At 50.5% G+C, this 19,828-nt stretch overlaps 2 protein-coding genes across 2 annotated transcripts in view; one reads left to right on the top strand and one right to left on the bottom strand.

Annotated features, from left to right (window-relative positions):
* Positions 1–13,871, bottom strand: part of MAJIN (membrane anchored junction protein) — a 121,273-nt gene extending 107,402 nt beyond the window's left edge. Inside the window, exons 1-4 of the mRNA XM_080559625.1 lie at positions 9,369–13,871; positions 3,535–3,592; positions 3,272–3,423; positions 122–983 (exon numbers count right to left, since the gene is read on the bottom strand). The gene's annotated coding sequence lies outside the window, so the exon portion shown is untranslated. The remainder of the gene's footprint in view (positions 1–121; positions 984–3,271; positions 3,424–3,534; positions 3,593–9,368) is intronic.
* A 3,886-nt stretch (positions 13,872–17,757) lies between these two features.
* On the top strand, positions 17,758–19,212 carry LOC308179491 (apelin receptor A-like). Its single transcript, XM_080559732.1, has one exon. The coding sequence runs from the start codon at positions 17,887–17,889 to the stop codon at positions 18,961–18,963; it is 1,077 nt and encodes a 358-aa protein (XP_080415858.1). The 5' UTR covers positions 17,758–17,886; the 3' UTR covers positions 18,964–19,212.
* Positions 19,213–19,828: the final 616 nt, after the last annotated feature.

The raw sequence follows: 19,828 nt of genomic DNA, 5'->3' as shown, positions 1-19,828 counted from the left end.
TAATTTCCAGCCTGAACCTTTCCTGGTGCAACTTGAGGCCATTCCCTCTTGTCCTATCGGATGGGTTACAGATGGGTTACCAGGTCTTAGAAGGAGATGAGGTTGGTCAGGCAGGACCTACCTTTCATGAACCCATGCTGGTTGGGTTTGATCCCCCAGTTGTCTTGCACATGCTGTGATTGCTCTCAATATGATCTATTCCGTAACCTTCCCTGGCATGATTCACTGACAAAGGTTAGTAACCCTTTGGAGTTAAAAAGGCACTTATGCCCTTCTTAACACTGGCTATTGTCCAACTTTTAATTTCCTGGGGTATTTTTTCATGTTGTCTTGTTGAGTCCATATTCTGAAAATTGGGCCTTCCTGAGAGGCAGTGGTGTGTTATGACATTCTCTATACTTGTCTGTACAGCCTTACTACTGAGGCACATTCCACTCAAAGACATTTCCAAAACATTTATGAGCAATTATAAAAGAAGGGTTGGGATTCCCAGATTTCAAAAAGGAGTAATGTTTTATTACAGGTTAGCAGCCTTTTGACAGTCATTCCCAGGTGATTTTTTCTCATCCAATTAAACCAAAGTGTTTCCTTGAGCTACGTATGCCCCTCAAACACTAATAGTTTCAGGCAGAATTATTACCCAAAATGCTAAGGAATTTTCCTCAATTTTAACAACCATCTGCAAAGACTGGTCAAGTGAAAGAGCAGTCTGTAATGTACACTAGGGAATGGAGGCCACATGGGAAACTCCTTCACCAGTACCAACTTCAATTTGAAGTGCTGGGCTGTACTGAGACCATGTTCAATAATAACAAGATTTGCCATGATGGGTAAATAGGATCACAAGAGGTGCCTTCCACTATGTCAGGGATCATGCTATAACTTCAGCTGTAGTCATCTATCTGGCCTTATCAACATCTACTTTTTCCACTTCCTTTTCCTCAGTGGATTTTAAAGATCTTCCAGTGATCTTGGTGTCAATCCTGGCAACAGGAAAAGAACTAAAATGAAGCCATCAAGAAACAGTTTTTGGCCATTGAGCAAGAAAACATGAATCATTTGAGGAAAAAGTGTTAGCAACCTTTTAGAATCAACACAGGCACAGTATGCAAAACAACTCATTCATGCAGTTACAAGAGCACAGGTAGAATACTGGCAGAATACTTTTTGTCTTTGTCTTTCTCCAGCATTTTATCAGATAATTTCACTGGAGAAAGCCTCTCTAGGTAAATAGGGTGCAGGAATGAAAAAATTCTTCTAAGTATGAAATGGGAAAGCTCTTCAAAACAGTGACTCTCTGACCATTCAATCAAGAACGATGTGCAGATTTGCTTACACATGTAATGAAGTTGTCTGAAGTGTCATTCTGATTCTGTTGGTGCCAGGTATTCTAGGCGGTCTTAGGCCTTTCCTAACATTAAATCTTATCTTACTACTAATTTTGACAACACAGTGTCATGGGTTATTTTTATTCCTGCTGCATTTATGAGCTCATATTCTGACAATTACTGCTTGCTCAGAGATACCAGTGACCCCACAGAGCCTGTTTTAGGAGTAATCATTTCACATGAGGGGAATATATCCTTGGTTGTCTATACTGGTCTCTCATAGACTGAGTTACTTTTTAGGGTGTTGGGCTGCCCTGAGTTCCACAACAAATCTCTTGGGATTTACCATAATGAGTCACAAAAGGTGCATTCAATTAACCCAGGTATCATGTAGCTTTCATGACCTGCTCAGGAAGACAGAAGTAAAATGAACAAACCCCTCTCAGATGTCAGCTGCTACATTACCTGTTGTGTAACTGTCATCATTAATCCCTTCCTTGTGCATGTCTTGTCTTTTTGCTACTACCTTCACCTTGACCCTGGAAACAAACTAGTTTGAAGGGAAGGCACTGAAGCTTGCACTGAAATGTGGTCACAGAGGTGTTTGAGAGCTATTGTAAAGCCACATAGGCAACATCCCTGAGGACTCCATTAGGAAACCAAGTGACACAGTCAAGAACTACAGAGTCTGCAGGGACAAAGGCGTCTCCATCACCCTGGTCCATTGCTTCACTATCCTTGCTGCAAGGTTTGTTCTTACAGAAATCTTCCCTCCTGCCACTGAAGCCCATCTTTTATTGTCAGTTAATGTTCACATCCATGAAGAAAGGACTATCTGTTTTTTCTCCAATTTGCCACCATCGTTTTGAATTTTACTCTGACCCTTCTGTTTGCTTATGAAAGCACAGGGGAAACAGTTTTCTTAGACTGGGTTTCTGGCTGTTGGTTTCTGTCTTTCTTCTTGTTTGACTGCTTTTATGATGGTTGCAAATGTTTCAAATGTGGTATTAGCCTCATAGGCTCTGCAAAGACTCAAATGGGTGCACCTGCTGCCTGGAGGGACAGAAAGACAGAGCCCTTTTTGGTCCTTTGCAGTGTGTAAGAACTAGGAGTGCCAAGCAGCTAAGAGGCGTAAAAGCAGCATTGCAGGGTTCTCATGTGGGACCCACTGAAGTAAAGGCTGGGAAAAGGCCTATAGTCCAAGGAACCCAGTGACAAGATTCCATAGTTGAAGATAGCAAGAAGAAACAAAAGCTGGGATAAAAGGCTCTGTTAAAGCCTTCTGGTGTTGCCTGCAGAATTTTTTTTAGTCCTTGGAGGGAATGAAGGGGGCAGCTGATTGCTTTTTACACTGCAGCTTTCTGGAGACTCCTGAAAGCTCACATTGAAGGACAGAACCATAATGGACAGCTATGAAAGGGCATCATGCTGATGATATATCTGTGATATATCATGGCCATCAAAGGCAGCAGGATGGGTGCTCACACTGGGACAGGAAAAGCCCTTTCACATCAGCAGGGCTTCAGACAGCCCAGGAAGGTCTGATATGGACAACTAGCCCACAACAGCATCAAAAGGGTTCTTGTCTCAGCAAGAAATAAGTCTCTTGTCTCGGTGTCTGTGATCCTACATCCTGTCCAGAGACAGGGGAAAGCAAAAACCTCTGCAATCTCTTTGGCCTTTTTGATTTTAAGGCCCCTCCAGGAACACTTCTGATGGTTCCAACATGCAGCAGTCAGCCCACTGGGGCCTGAATTCAGCTAAGGCCTTCAGGTGTCATTGTTGGGATTGTTTCCTATCCATATAATACCAATTGTTTTTGACAAGCTGAACATCTTGTCAGGACTTTTTGGAGGAATTCTAGGCTTTTCTCAGGCCCTTGTAAGCAGCAATTAGTGTACACTCCAGAAATGTTGTAAAGGGAAGCAAATTTTTCTACTTACCAGGAATATCAACATAAGCATGTTGTTGTGAACAAGCTTGGACACAGCAAACATGGGTCTCTGAGCAGTAAAAGCCTCATTGTCTGCAAGATGGTTCTCATGTGATGAGGCACTGGATCAGGTTGCCCAGAGAAGCTCTGGATGCCCCATCCCTGGAAGTGTTCAATGATGAGATTTTAAGCAACACGGTCTAGTGGAAGGTGTCCCTGCCCTTGGCAAGGGTTTGAAATTAAATGAGCTTTAATGTCCCTTCCAACACAAACCATCTATGTTTCTACGGTTAAGCACATGGAATGGTCCCAGCCTTGTTACTTGGACACTCTGAAATGAGAAGAGGAAAAAAGAAACAAGTCAAAGGTTTTTTAGATAGTCAAACTGACTGAGGGTTTGTCAGCATGGGACTGGTGCTTTGGGCTCTGCCATTTCCTGAGACACAAAAGGGCAAAATGAGATATGTTGGAAAACTTTGGAGAAGACAGAAGAGCCATGCAGGTACTCCAGTGTACTGGACAGCCAGAGGGGCCGTGCCAGTACTCAAGAGACCTGTGAACTTCAGACTGGACTAGCTGGTGACCCATGAACTGGGTAAGGGGGCCTGGGATCCATGTGGGGATACAGGGCTGAAAGAGGGGCTGTGCTGGTACTTGAGGATCCATGAATGTGTGTGTGTGTTAGTAAACCTAGAGAGTTCTCTGTGTGCCTGCACGAGTGAACTTCAGTCTCTACTAGCCAGAAAGAAGGAAGGGCTATTAGCTGTCTGTGTCTGTTTTACGTTGAGTCCTATGGGTAAGTTCTGTTGAAGGCAGCCCTTGGCTGGGGCAGCCTGTGTGATCAGTCATGTCAGTATCCTGTCTCTGTTTGCATCTGTGTGTCTCTGGGTGTGGCGGTTTTTACCTTGCTGGGCAGCTGAACTCCATCACAACCAATCTCTTACTACCCTTCCTTAGAAGAAGAGGGGAAAAAGAAAGTATACTGAAAAGGAAAAAAAATAAAATATAAAAACAACTCACAGGTTGAGAAAAAGATAATTTATGTAAAGGGAGAAGGAAGAGGGGGAAAGAAATAAAAAACAAAGGCCGCGCAGAAGCACAGAGAGAGAGAGAAAAGTAATTACTCTCTACTTCCCTTCAATAAGCGATGTTCAGCCACGTCCCAGGAAGCAGAGCCTCAATACACGTAGCGGTTGTTTGGGAGGATCGACATTTTCATAACGAGAGCCCTCTCTCTCCTTCCCCTTTTCCCCCTTTTCTTGCTGAGTGTGACACCATATGGTATGGAATGTCCCTTTGGTTGGTTTGGCCCTGGTGATGTCCCCTCCCCAGCTCTTGCCCACTCCCAGCCTGCTGGCTCCTGGGTGGGTTGGAGGGAGTCCTGATCCTGTGCCAGTGTTTCTCAGCAGTAGACACAACACTGGTGTGATACCAGTGCTGTTCTAGCTACGAGTGCAGATCACAGCACTGTATGGGCTGCTGCAGGGAACGTTAACACCATCCCAGCCAGACCCAGCACACTGGGATATGTGCTCAGGTTTGCTACCAGAAGAACCTGCCAAGGGAAAAGCAGCAGCCATGTCCCCAGCCTGGGTAGAGACCACAGTATCCTGGGCACACCGGGCTGGACCCTAGACTGGAGCAGTGCTGGGCTGGAGTGGCTGGAGGAGTCAGCCACACTCCTCACTATTTACCTCACTTGTCAGAATATTCAGGAAGCAATTGGACAAAGGGCCAAGGTCCCTGTAAATAGTCAGCAAGAGAAGAAACAGAGAGCTGATACCTTCCAGAGCAAGTGAATCATTAAATTAATAAGGTTGGAAGAGACCTCTGAAGATCATCTGCTCTAACCCCTTTCCTCAAAACAGAGCCTTTTAATTTCTGCACAAAACTACAAGTGAACAGCATTACCTTACACATACACACACAGATCTATTCATTGCTATTATGCCAACTATGGGCTCCCACACAGGGTCTACACAAATGCAAAATCAAAGGACAGTCCCTATCACTATGAACACACTAATCACACAAGGACAGGTAACTATAGCTCTTTCTCAAATTCCAGTGTCTCTGGTCACATGACTGCTCACTCAAATTGGTATATAACATCAGCAGCATAGCCTGTCAAGGAAAACAACAATTTCAGAAAAAAATATGCATTACTCAAGAAAATCATGCCAACATATTTGTCCAGAAATAGGAATGAATACACTCTCTGAAAGTAATATCATTACAGTGCTTGATGGAATCTATATTCTCCTTGGATGCTGGCAGGAGTAAGCTAGGAAAATCTGGAAAAAAAAGAAAAAGAAAAAACAAAAAAGTTTCTGTTTTCAGCTCCAGAAAAGATTCTTGTTCAATTGCTACAGGAAAGCCAGTGTTATCTTTGCAGCACAGGAAAAAAGCTTATTCAATATAAACTTAAATGCAACTTGAAGTTAGAGCACAAATCTTGACAAGACCAAATATGTTTGGTTTATGGACAACAAAATATGTTAATAATTTTTAAATACAATTCTTCAAGTTTTCTGCCAAGTCCTGACAAATAAACAGAGGTACGTTTGAAGATCCCTGCAATTCTACCCAACTTTCCCACTATGCTGCAACAGCTTCAAAGACATCTGTAGGCACACAAATCACCGCAGCAGCCTGTCTCATCATGGCATCACACACCCACTGCGAAACCACTGGCAGGGAGGCAACTGAAAACAATGGAAGCAGCTGCAGCCTATGACTGCTTGGTGCCCAGGCTTGTCCCCACTGTCCCACAGCACTCACCCTCAGGTTGAAGCCACACCTTCCACCACACGTTTTGTCCCAGTGTCTGCTGAAACAGCATTAGGCTGCCTTTCTGGTGAAAATAAAGCACCAGGGACTAGAGACAAGCAGACAGAAACAGCGGCATACAGTGCGAGGACGAGGACTGGGCACCAGCAGCAGGAAAACATTCCAGAACTACTTCACCTTCAGGGCAAAAAGAAGCCCCGGCAACATCTCTCCCATAGGATGCCCTGTCCCCGAGCGGGGATGTGGGCCGTCTAACAAGCCCAGCTGCAGGGTTGGGCTAGCCAGCAGCGCTGTGTAAAAGGCAAAATATTTCCCCAGCCAGGTGCTGGAAGCTTACACCAAAGGGGAAGGCAGTCTGGAGTAGTGTTCTTGCTGGAGTTTTATGCCTCAAGAGAGCGCTGAAACAATGAGAATCCTCTCATTCCCTTTGCATCAGTGTCCTAGTCTTCACCACAGTTGCTTGCCAAGACAAAGGAGGCCCCCGGAACGTCCTGCAGCCTCGTACTCCCCTTCCCTCATTAGTGTGCCACCCCATCTGCCCCTCCTGACCTAGGGAGAGACACATCTGCTGGCTGTGGTGGAGAAAGGCACCACAGTGGAGAAAGGCACCACAGAAAGTGTGAAAGTGTCTTCCTTCAGACTTGCATTTGAAACCCCAGTAAAAAATGTGTACGATTTTGATGTGCTTCTGAAAATTGACAGTGTGTGCCAGGGGAACTCCCTTTTTCCCCAGGCCACTGGACAAGAGTATTCACTTGAGTGTGGCTACATGGGCTTGACAGCCATTTCCTCCAGCTCCAGTCCATTCCTCAGTGCTGCTGCTGGACCTTCTGTCCTGCTCTCCAGGATATCCTGCAGCCAAGTGCAGCCCTACTGCAGAGAAGATCAGACAATGCCAATCTGCCCAGCTCACCAGGCTCCTTTCACTGTTGCACTGAAGATATCCCCAAAGCTTCTCCATGTGGTTTGCTCCTGCAAGGTGTGGCCTTGTCATGTGGGTCCTAACGGTCTGCAAAGCATTATCACCTTCCAGACCCTGCTTGCTCCTGTAGGTCCCACAGCAGCTAGAATTAAAGTCTGCTGCATATTGTTTACATTTGCCATGTTCCCAGGAGGAATCCTAAATGTTCTGCTATTAGTTTGCTGGGTAAACAAAGAGGCAGTATAGAAGTTTCATGTAGAAGTTGATCAATCACTGTTTCAGAATCATGGCTTAGCAAATGTGGGAAGGATGGGCCAAAGTTTCTGACTGACTGGTCTGAGCATTCTACTGGAGGAAAAAAAAAAAAAAAAAAGCAGTATCACAGAGCCCTGGGTGCCCCCTATTGGAAATCCTCCATGCAGCCAAAACCAAGACGCTCCTCAGCTCCTGCATCCAGAACAGTAGCTACAAGAGCAGCAGTCACCAGATAGCTGCAATCTCCACTGCAAGCTCTGGTGAACAGAGGATTGGCTCTCACCTCAGCAGGGTGAGGGACTCCCACATGAATCTCCAGCAGTAGATTACAATACAGCACAGCCAGCACGGTAATCAAAAGAAAATAAAAAAAAAAGTCCCAGGATTGTTCAGTGCTCAGGTAGCTACTGGCAGTATCAGCGTTGTGTTGGGACCCAGCACAGTTCCTATCCAGCTAAGAAACTGCTGCTTGCTTTGCTCAGAGTCTTGCTTTCCAGAGCCTCTGATAAGAGTTATCTTCCAGCATTTGCCTAGCACTGGCCAGGCAGATTTGGAATCCTCTCATGGCCAAGCATGAAAAAGGTGAATTTTGTTCTGTGGGAACTTTGTATGACAAGTAATCTGTTCAGACCAAAACAGAGAACCCCAGCCCTGTCAGATACCTTCAAAAAATTGAGCAATACCAACTTTGGTAGGCAGATAATACAGTATCTGATGTCTTTTTTTCCTCAAACCCTGGGGACATTTAAGACTCTCAGTACTCACTTTTCCTTCAGAGAAATTTTCTCTATATGCTTGAAAAAAGCCTTGCACCTGTAGACAATTGCTGGCTTATAAACCAAGAACAAAATTAATACCATTTAGCTTTTGTTCTTATGATTTGTAAACTGTTCTCATGATATTTGCAGGTAATTGCCCCCAGATTTTAACTGTACTGCCTGTATATTTGTTTATGAAGCTGACAAACCTGTCTCTGTAACAGAATCTGCCCTGGAGAATCAGAGCAGCCCTGGGAAAGTAAGACATCATTTCTTCTGCTTTGCCTATCAGCAGTGAAACAGTACCTTCACTGTTTCTTCTCTGGTATTGCCCTGGCTGGATCTGCAGCACTCAGGCTTGCCCAAGGGCTCCTTCTCCTCCTAGTTTCTAACAGGACTGCTCTCCTTAGTAGATAGGTGGATAAAGCTGACAATGCCCCAGGGCCAAGAGTGTGTGAGACTGAGATATACCATTTTATAGGTAGATTAGGCTGTTTACGTCTCACTTCTGGCAAAATAGTCCAGATAAAAATTCAAGGATATTATAAAGGGAAGAAAAAACTGCTCATGCATCTTCAGTCTATTGTAAAACAACAATCTCAAGGAAAGAGAAAGACTGAAGAGCCTCTATGAAAAGCTCGTTGGAGGTACAGCTGCTGCTGAAAAAAACAGCACCAGAAGAAATCTGTGGAGGGAGGAGACAGAAAGTGACACTTCCTGTGGATGCTTTTCCACACACCAGTGACAAAATCCTGCCGCACTGGCTGGTTGTCTAGGTGGCTGGTTGGCAGTTCAAAAAGGACCAAGAAAATGAAGAATACTTTTGAAAGAGAAATGGAGAAGACAGGCAAACATGATTTAGGCAGAAAGCTCATAGGGAGGTTACAGTATTCGGCCTTCTTCCTGAATGAGTCCAACCTGAGACTGAAATGTGGACCACTGGGAGGAAATATGTGCCTCACAGTATATGTGATTTGTCTGCCACTGTTGGAAATCAGCTGGGCTACAGACACTGCACTGGTCAGAATACTGAATTTTAGAACCACTAGGGGGACACCAGAATTATCCACCGCTACAAAAATAAATAAATAAATAAATAAAATAAAGTAATAAAAAAATAAATGCCAGCACATCAGGATCAGGACAAACGAGCTTCTGCTGTCCCAGATGGCAGTCTTGTTTGCTGGAGATATTGTGCCAAAGCGTGTGAAATAAAATGATGTGGTGCTTTTTTGCTTTTTTTTTTTTTTCTCTCACCTCCCAAAGTCCTTTTAGTTGGATTTCCTGGCTTGAAAATCTTTTTTCAACCTGCTGCCATTTCAGTTGCTTAGGAATTAGTTTCCCTTTGGAGCAAGTAAGAGTAAGGTAAGAGTAGCACTCACCTGCCCAGCCTTTGACAACTGATAACATCCTGATCAGAAAGCCAGGATGCAGCATGCCAAGTGCCAGCCAGCCCAGTCCTCCCATACTCTAGCCAGATGCCTAAAAAAAAAAAAAAAAAAAAAATTGCAGGAGCAACTCCCAAACTCCTTGTTAGCGTTCATGAAGACACATAATCCACAAAGTGATTATATGAAGGTGCTTTATTAGGTGCCGGAAGTTAGGGGCATGCCTGCCCAAATCTAACTTTGTCTGATTTGTTCTCTTAGTTCTCTTTTATCTCCTAAGATACTACATATGCATTAGGTTTCACAACTCATCTATGCATATTCATTTCCTAGCTCCGCCTAGCCTCGCTTCGTATGCTAATTATCTTATCAGTCCTTCTGCGCTTGCGTATTACTCTCTGGTGGTCGTCCGGGTGGTCGTCGGGATGAAGTAAGATGTCTTCATCAGAGTTGAACTTTTTAACCTTTCCTTCTCACGCATGCTCTCTGAGCCCTTGGTCTCAGTCCAAACCGCAAGGTTGGTTTGACCCAGTTCCCAGAGTCCAAGAAGCCCCAGTTATCTAGATGTCTTGCAAATTGAGCATTCTTTTAATCCTCCTTTCTCCTCATCATGAATTGGTGCATTCTCATGTTACCCTTGCACATATATTTTGTATCTTCCAAGCGCAGCCTCGGAACAGTACATCGCAAATGTAACATACTAAACAATATTGTATTATTTCTTCTTCTATTACTAACATCCTGAACCTCTTGTGTCCTCATATGATGCAGGCAAGGCACCCTCAGCTGTCCCCAGCAGGACATTTGACAAGGACGTTTCCAGGTTGGACCTCTATGGGATTTCTTAGGCACATCCAGGAGATCAATGTTTGAGATGAGTGCAGGGCTCAGTGTGCTGCATTGACCACCCTGAAGGTTCCCCCTACACTTTGCATAGGCAACCTCTGTTTCTCAGCACACACTCTCTGCTGCCCATTTCTACAGCCTATCACCTTAGCCAGGCTGTACTGCAACCAGGTAATTTGAACTCATCTTATTGTAACTGGTGGCCCTGTGGACTTACACAATAACATTTATAAAGCAAGGAAACACCACATCATAATTCTCTGAGGCCACACAAGCAGGTCCCTACCCCAGCAGGAACCACTCTCCTTTGGCATCTTTCCCCCACCACAACGGGGCTTGGGACAAGCGTGACTGCTTCCCATGACTGCTTCCTGCCAGGGTCAGGCCTGTGGCTGGGCCAGCTGATCCATGATGAGCTGAGCCTGACATGCCTTGGCACAATGCTTTATATGTAAACAACATCTTCCAGGAACTTGTTTCCTGCCTGACCTTGGCTCCCCATCTGCTCCAGCCCCTGGTCACTCACCCAGTCCCCATTCTTCCTGTGTGAAGCATTGTCTTGGCCATGCCTTCAACACAAGCAGGATGGGGCAAAGGGAAGATGCTTCTAACTCATCTGTCAAGGACATTGGTTTTCTTTGCTCCTCTAAATAGCTGAAGAAGGTGTTGGACCAAGATAATGATCCCTCTCTACAAAGTGGTCTTTTCTTCTTGCTGTCGCCTTCTGAGTTTTGGTTTGTTTTCCCAGGCCATCCATTAGAACACAAACTAGACAGGCTGATTTCAGGTGCAGGGTGGAAGGTAAGTCCTCCTCCAGAGCATTTAGCACTGTGACCTGGCACCCCTGGGCAGAGGCAGCCTGGGAAACCAGCACTGAGTGCTGAGCAGTAAGGAGATGCAGGGTACAAAGTGCGAAAAATAACACTGCTCTCCCTTCTCCTCCCTTCATCACCCTGGTCTTGCGTGAAGCCCTGCTGTGAAGGAAAAGCATGAAATGAAACTGCCTGGTGCATTGGGGCATTGCAGACAAGAGATTCCATGGTGAAGGGAAGTGCGGTGGTGAAGTTTAAGGATGTTCTGGGGGAGATGGTGCCAAAGCCCAGGGATCCCAGCAGACCTTGTGGAAAAAAGGAGAATGAATGTAGCCAGGGCAAGTAACAGAAGTACTGTATCAGGACACACAGCATCACAGAGTCACTGCAGCACAGGGATGTTGTCATTGTCAGGGACACCGTCCTAGAGGACCTCACAGCCTGACAGGTTCCAGAGCATGTAGATGGGGTTTTCTGCTCTGATCATGGTTGACGGCAGCCTGTGGGAGGGGAGGTCCCTGCTCCATTAGATGGGGCTTGGCTCCTTCCCAGACTGCCGTGCCTGCTGTCACTCCATTGTCCAGAGCAGGTTGGCTGGCCTGAGGCAGGACAGCCTGTGGTTGCAGTTAATCAAGTCATGACCACTAGATGGGCAGCAGGCTGTCCCCACATACAGATATGGGGGCCAGTCACACAGTATTTAGCCTGGCTGGCATTCCAATCCACCTCTGTGAGTTGTGAAGATGAGAAGGAATTACCTGTGCCCCTCCCTAGAGGATGTTAAGAGATGTTTAGATAAGCAAGGGGTAGTATGGGGCAGAAGACAACAAGATCTAAGTACCCAGTTATTGTTAACTTGCCTTTGTAACTGTGGAAGACCCTAGAAAGGGAATGAAAGAAAACCTGCAAATTGCAAGCATAACTGGGAAGTTTGGAAGTTTGCACCCTATCTGGTACAGGGCAGACTGCCTTTATGTACAAAGCCTTTCAATGGAAAGCACACAGTACAAACAGGATTCCCAGGGACTGGACAATCTTAAGACGGTGCTGGGTGCATCACTGTGAATGGAAGATGTCCTGGTTTTGGCTAGTATAGAGTTAATTTTCTTCATAGTAGCTGGTATGATGCCGTGTTCTGGATTTAGGATGAAAATAGTGTTGATAATACACCAGTGTTTTAGCTGTTGCTCAGTAGTGCTTACGCTAAGCCAAGGACTGTTCGGCTTCTCATACCACCCTACCGGTGAGGAGGCCGGGGTCGCACAAGAAGCTGGGAGGGAACACAACCAGCACAGCTGACTACAACTGCCCAAAAGGATATTCTATACCATATGATGTCATGATGAACCAGAAAAGCTGGGGTAAAGAAGAAGGAAGGGACGATATTCAGAATGATGTTTGTCTTTCCAAGAAACCATTACACCTGATGAGCCCTGCTTTCCTGGAAGTGGCTGAACATCCGCAAGACAATGGGAAGTAGTGAATGAATTCCTTGTTTCACTCTGCCTGTGTGCATAGCTTTTGCTTTACTTATTAAACTGTCCTTATCTCAACCCACAAGTTCTTGCCCTTTTACCTTTCCAATTTTGTCTCCCATCCCACTTGGGAATAGTGAGTAAGCAGCTCTATGGTGCTGAGCTGCCTGCCGGGTTTAAACCACAACAGATGACATCCTGCAGTAGCTGCATGGACAGGCTCATCCACACATGTTCACACCTCAGATTTCTGCAGTCCAGAAATCAGCCAACAAAGTATCTGTTGAATAGTCTATTTGCTGGCCTGCTGGTTGTGATGGAAAGCCCATAGATCAGACTGGGTTTGCAGCCTGGGAACTGATGGCGCTGGGCTCCCACAGTGTCTAAGACAACCTAGGGAGCTAACAACACTTTACAAGTCATGTCTAGCTATTGCATACATCTTGCTGAAGAGGCAAGTGCTGTTTGGGTAGGAGCTTCATGTACAGGCAGTTGTGAAGAGCTCTGGAAGTACATGTTGCAAGGGGATTGGTATGCAGTGCCTGGCTGTCCTCTTTGATAACATGGGGAGACTGAGGCACAAAGAGGACAGGGTTACTTGTGTGTATGCAGACCCCTGCCAGCCTGCTTGGACATGAGGAGTCTTGCAAGGTCCATCATGCCAACCCATCTGTGAAGGAGCTTGGACAGAGGGCAATTCCCAGTGCCTGCACATCTGGACCTGCAGAAGCCCTGAGCCATGCAGCCTCTGCTGCAACTCTCCAGCTCCCATAGGTCCATCTGGCCAGAGAACACCCTGGTCTCTCCTTGAGACTTCAGTGTCATGTTACAGTGTTGGCCTCTGTGATGGTTTTACCCTGTTGGGCAACTAAACTCCACCACGACCACTCTCTCACTACCTGTTCTCAGAAGAAGAGGGGGAGAAGAAAGTATGCTGCAAAGAAAAAAAAAGGCTCATCAGTTGAGATAAGGAAAATTGATAATTTAATCAAAGGGAAAAGGAAGAGGGGGAAAGAAAAGGAAGAAACGGAAGAAAAGAAAGAAAAGGAAGAAAGGGAAGAAAGGGAAGAAAGGGAGGGAGGAAGGAAGAGAGAGAAAGAAAGAGAGAGAGAGAGAGAGAAAGAGAAAGAGAGAGAGAAAGAAAGAGACAGAGAGAGAAAGAAAGAAAGAAAGAAAGAAAGAAAGAAAGAAAGAAAGAAAGAAAGAAAGAAAGAAAGAGAGAAAGAAAGAAAGAAGAGAGAGAAAGAAAGAAAGAAAGAAAGAAAGAAAGAAAGAAAGAAAGAAAGAAAGAAAGAAAGAAAGAAAGAAAGAAAGAAAGAAAGAAAGAAAGAAAGAAAGAAAGAAAGAGAAAGAAAGAGAAAGAAAGAAAAGAAAGGGGAGGGGAGGGGAGGGGAGGGGAGGGGAGGGGAGGGGAGGGGAGGGGAGGGGAGGGGAGGGGAGGGGAGGGGAGGGGAGGGGAGGGGAGGGAAGGGAAGGGAAGGGAAGGGAAGGGAAGGGAAGGGAAGGGAAGGGAAGGGAAGGGAAGGGAAGGGAAGGGAAGGGAAGGGAAGGGAAGGGAAGGGAAGGGAAGGGAAGGGAAGGGAAGGGAAGGGAAGGGAAGGGAAGGGAAGGGAAGGGAAGGGAAGGGAAGGGAAGGGAAGGGAAGGGAAGGGAAGGGAAGGGAAGGGAAGGGAAGGGAAGGGAAGGGAAGGGAAGGGAAGGGAAGGGAAGGGAAGGGAAGGGAAGGGAAGGGAAGGGAAGGGAAGGGAAGGGAAGGGAAGGGAAGGGAAGGGAAGGGAAGGGAAGGGAAGGGAAGGGAAGGGAAGGGAAATAACAAAACCGAAATACAAAACAAGTGATGCACAGCATAATTGCTCACCACCAGCTGACTGATGCCCAGCCTATCACTGAGCAGCAGCCCCCCTCCCCAGTTTTATTGTTCCACGTGTCATCACATGGTATGTGATATCCCTTTGGGCAGTTGGGGGTCAGCTGTTCTGGCTGCATCCCCTCACAGCTTCTTGTGCAACCCCGGCCTCCTCACCGGCCAGGGTTTCCCAATCCAAATCACAGCACCATCCAAACTACTAGGAGAAAAAATAACTCTACCCCAGCCAAAACCAGGAGAGGGTGGCCAGGAAGGGATTGTCCTGGAGGAACCCCAACAGTGTGGAGCTGAAGTTTGAGTGTGGTCCTCTCCACCTGGCTGCCTCTACATCCCATTCAACTGCCTGGGGTCAGAAGGAAAGTCATGAGATGTTGTGGCCCTCACAGACTGGCTGCTCTGAAAGCAGCCTAATAAACTTCCTCACAGTATTTCAGCTATCTCACAGAGTGGACAATGGAAGAGAAAGAAAAGCAGGATATCTTTTTCTGTTCAGAACTCAGCTGAAGTTCAGTCTGGGACTTTTGTAAAAGCTCCCACTACAGGTTTATCCCAAGCATTTCACCACTCTCAGAAAAACTGCTCCAAGTTCCTGACACCAGTTCCTGACACCATGCGCAGCACCACACAGCACTGCTGCAGGCAGAGCCCTGCTGCCCCAACAAGCCCTGGCTCCCAGCTGCTGCAGGAGGGATGGGCCCTGCCCCACTCCTCCAGGTGAGGGGAAGCCCCATAGCCCAGCCTGGCCCCATGGTGTGCCTCAGATCCCAGCTCTGGGACCTCACCTGCACCCAGCTGAGGAGGGGGATGGTGTCCAGGGCATCGTTTTGCCACAACTGAGAAGCCAGATGCCCCACACCTCTGAGAGGAGCACAGTGCAGCTCTGCTGGGAGACAGCCTGCTCCTGACCCCACAGCCATGGGAGGAATGGGAACCCAGCACCCGCCTACTTCTCATGGGCAAGAGAGAGCATCGGGGCCTGGACACAAAGCAGCACTGTCCTAGGCAGGGGGGCTGCAGTGGTGTGAAACAACCCCTCCTCAGAGAACAACCTTCCCTGTTCCCAGCACAGATCCAGGTGGTGACCAAAGACATTTCCATCTTCACCTAGGATACATCTCATCACCCCATAGCCAGGTGAGCTCAGGGAGGCTTTCCTGGCTGCACGTGCAGCACAGCCCCACGACTTCCTCGCTGGCACCAAGGCATAGAACCATAGAATCAAAGACTCATGGAACATCCCAAGTTGGAAGGGACCCACAGGGGATCATCAAGTCCAACTCCTGGCTCCACACAGGACCACCCAACAATCAGACTGTGTATCTGACAGTGTTGTCCAAATGCTTCTTGAACCCCGGCCGGCTCAGGGCTGTGACTGCTGCCCTGGGGAGTCTGTGCTGTTGCCCAACCATCCTCTCAGTGAAGAACGTCTTCATCTAACATCTTCATCTCCCTGGCCGTGTCCCAACGCAGACAACACTGCATTACTACAAGCTGCAGCAGGTGTGGGGCACCCTTCCTGCTTGCCCTGAAGTCCCCTGGGATGCCAGGTTTAGCACAGCAGGGTAGCTGAGGTGGAAGGAAGGCTTTATGGTGTTGGTCAGAGAATGGGGGAGACAGAGAAAGGCCCTGCTGCCCTGGGAGACATGATTCCTGGCTGCCAGGTACTTACTGATCTTGATTCAGAGTTCAGTTTGTTCACTTCCCACTGTGGCCACAGGCCTCGGCCACTCTGAGGGATGCAGCCCCTACAAGGAGCCCTGTTGCAGTGGAAGAAACAGTGGAGATGTACAGTGGTGACTCAGGAGAAGCTTTGGCTGACCTAGCTGCAGAGTCTCACCCTGTCAAAAACCACTGGCCAGTGAAGCATCAGACTCCACATGCTGAACTTGCTTTGATATGCTGCAGTAACAAACAGCCAGGGAACAGGAACGTCCTCTATCCCAGTGAGGGGAAAAACCTCTGCTGCAAGCAAACAGCCCACCACAGCCTAGCGCTCCCTCCCTGCTCCTGGCAGAGCTGCAGCTGGCCACATGCCACCCTCAGGACCAACACAGAGGAAGTGTCTTCTGCAAGGCTCTCCTCGAACAAGGACGTCTTTATGGCATGTCTGAGAAAAGGAAAAAAGAAAAAAAACAGACACGAAATACAGAGACTGGGATCAGCAGGAAACCAGCCCAGCGGACAGAGAATTTTGCTTCCGGAGACTTTGCAGATGCTGCTGGCTCCAGGGCTCCTGCCTACAATCCTGCCTACAATCCTGCCTGTTCCCAACCCTGAGCCCAGCTGGGGGGTATGAGGATGCTCCATGGGTGCAGCAGGCCCAGTCCTACTGGGGAATGTGTAAACACCTGACAAAGGGGCTCTGCTGCCACTGAATGTTGCTGACAGGGACTGATCCAACACATCCAGCTAGCCAAGCCATGACTTCAAGAATAACAAAGTCCCACTCAGCCATAGTGTCATCCCATCCTTCCCCCTCACCTGAAACAACCCGTGCTAAGAGCTCCTTCACTTGCTCCAGTACAGGCACGTTCTCCTCCCGGACACTATGCATGCAGTCTGTTTTGCAGGAAGTAGCCACTCTCCTTATCATCTGGGAATGAGGGCCCGACAACTGTCACACAACACTGGCCAGGACAGATAAAACAAACTCAGTTCTGCCATTGAGAAACGACAGTAAATGTCCAGGTCTCCTGGGACACCCCTCCACCTCTCTCCCACTTTTTTGTGTGAGAAATGCTGGAGGAAGGCATGAGTTACCGATGGGGAGGTGAGGGATGGTGTTTCACAAGGTCAGGATGCTCTTGGGCTTGCTTCATCTTCTTCCCCTAGACCTGCTAGTCCTACTTATCCAAGGCTGTGCTCTGGCTTGGCATCACCAACAAGTGCAATGGAATTGTTTTGTGCAAGGATGGGGTGCCAACACGCCCAGAGTAGGGACCCCCACAGGCTCCCTATGCTGAGCACTGCTCCATTTTCCTGCTGCGCTCACCATGAAGCTCTTGCAGCATTCACTTTCTGCCCTCCCTGCTCATCCTGCACGTTTCTAGCCTGGCTTACAGGTCCCTGCTGGCACTTGGCTCCGGCACCCGGCTCTGCCACAGCGTATGGCACATGCTCACCTTTGAAGGCTGGCAGGGATTTGGGGTGTGCTGGTGACACCCACGTAGGTCATTCCAAGAGGCATCACGGAATTTACAGCATTATTTTCCCACCCGTGCCTTTCCTCTCCCACCGCCCTCGGCCCCCTCCAGCCAGTGGGGGCTCCGGCCAGCAAACTGCTCCTGCCCCTGCTCCGCCCCGCCCCGCCCTGCGGAGGGGGCTGCGAGCGACGCTCTGCCGGGGCGCGGAGCAGCTCCGGGGCGGGGCGGGGTTGGGGCGGGGGTCCCGGCGCCTCCGGGGGGCGGGGGTCGCGGCGGGGCCGCCCGGTGCGGGGTCGCGGGGGGCGGTCCGGGGCGGTGCGCGGCGGCCCCTTATAGGAGCGCGGCGGGGCGCGGGGGCAGCGCGGCACCATGGAGTACGCGGGCGAGGAAGCGGACTACTACTACGGGGAGGAGGAGGGCAACGAGACGGGGCAGGCGTGCGAGTGGCAGGCGGACTGGGAGGCGTCCTTCTCGCTGCTGCCCGTGCTCTACACGTTGGTCTTCGTGCTGGGGCTGTCCGGCAACGGGCTGGTGCTGCTGACGGTGTGGCGCGGCCCGCGGGCCAAGCGCCGCTCCGCCGACGCCTACATCGGGAACCTGGCGCTGGCCGACCTGGCCTTCGTGGTGACGCTGCCGCTCTGGGCCGCCTACACGGCGCTGCGCTTCCACTGGCCCTTCGGCGCGGCGCTCTGCAAGCTCAGCAGCTACCTGGTGCTGCTCAACATGTTCGCCTCCGCCTTCTGCCTGGGCGGCCTCAGCGCCGAGCGCTACCGCGCCGTGGCCCGCGCCGCGCCGCCGCCCCGCGCCGCCCCGCGCCGCCCCGCCGCCGCGCTGGGCCCGCTGGCGGCGCTCTGGGCGGCGGCGGCGGCGGCGGCGCTCCCCGCGCTGCTGCTGCGCGAGGCGCGGCGCGGGCCGCGCAACCGCACGCTCTGCGACCTGGAGCTGGGCGGCGCGGCGCGGGCGGCGGCGGCGCTCAGCCTGGGCACCACGGCGCTGGGCTTCGCGGCGCCGCTGCTGCTGATGGCCGTCTGCTACTGCTGCGTGGGCGCCGCCGTTCGCCGCCACCTGCGCCCGCGCCGCGCCGAGGCGGCGGCGCGGCGGCGGCTGCTGCGGCTCATCGCCGCGCTGGTGGCCGTCTTCGCCGGCTGCTGGCTGCCCTTCCACCTGCTCAAGAGCCTCTTCGTGCTGGCCGCCGCCGGGCTGCTGGAGCTGCCGTGCGCGCTGCTCGGCCTCATCTCCCGCCTGCACCCCTACGCTACCTGCCTCGCCTACCTCAACAGCTGCCTCAACCCGCTGCTCTACGCCTTCATCGACGGGCGGTTCCGCGCCCAGTGCCGCCTGCTGCTGGGGCTGCGCGGGGCGCGCCGCCCGCCCGCCGCCGCCTCCTCCACGCTCAGCGGCCAGACTCAGCGCTCCGAGGTGCCTTCGGGGGGCACCAAGGTGTAGCTGCCGCGGCCCCGCCGCTCCCCAATAAACGCCCGTTCCGCGGTCGTAGCCTGCTCCGTTCTTCGTTCGGCTCCGCCCGAAGGGGCGGGTTGGCGGGCGGTGCCCCGGCGCCGCGCGTCCTGCCCGGCATCCCGCAGCTCCCGGCTGCTTCCCCCTCCGCTCCCCGCAGGCAGCGGCCCCGGAGCTCCCGAGGGAGGGTTGAGACCGGGGCGGTCGGGGCCCCGCGCCGGGGGCCTCGGGTCGCCTTGGGAGCTCCGCCAGCCTTCCCCCACCGGCCCCCGTACGGTGCCGGCTGCTGAGGCTGCTCCGCGCGGGGCTCGGGCCATGCGTTCCTGGCCGGGGGCGTCCCCTGCAGCCGGTGTGTCCCAGCGGGGCCGCTGCCGTGCGTGGGGATGCTTCAGGCCGCTCTGCACAGCACGGGCACGGCCGCTGTGCGCAGGCCACCGCGCTGGTCGTGCCGCTGCCGCCTGTTTGTCCCGGGACTGATTGTCCTGTTTGTCCCTGCAGCAGGCCGCTGCAGCCATCGCCCGCGGGGTTAACAGTGAGGCAGGGACGTGCCCCCTTCCCCGGTGGTTCCCCTCGGCGAGGGGTGTCTGGCATGGCAGCTGTCACCTTTCCAAATGACTGCTCTCACAGCCGTCCAGTCACTGTCCCCGCTGTCTTGCTTTCCTTCCAAGCCAGGTCCTGGGCCCATCTGGCCTGGTCTATCCTGGGCTCGTGTCATCTGTGCACTGCCATGGCTGGAGGCTCAGCTCTTCTCCCCACCACAGAAGCTCCTTGAGCTTCAAAGGGCTGTCAAAGATTGTGTCTGGACTGGTGGCTGAGGACATGGGTGTGCTGCTGTCTCCAGGGTATGGTCATCCCA

Source organism: Anser brachyrhynchus, assembly GCF_964034855.1.
Source record: "Anser brachyrhynchus genome assembly, chromosome: 17".
In the NCBI taxonomy this organism is placed as follows: Eukaryota; Metazoa; Chordata; class Aves; order Anseriformes; family Anatidae; genus Anser; species Anser brachyrhynchus.
This window is presented reverse-complemented; position numbering and strand designations above follow the sequence as displayed.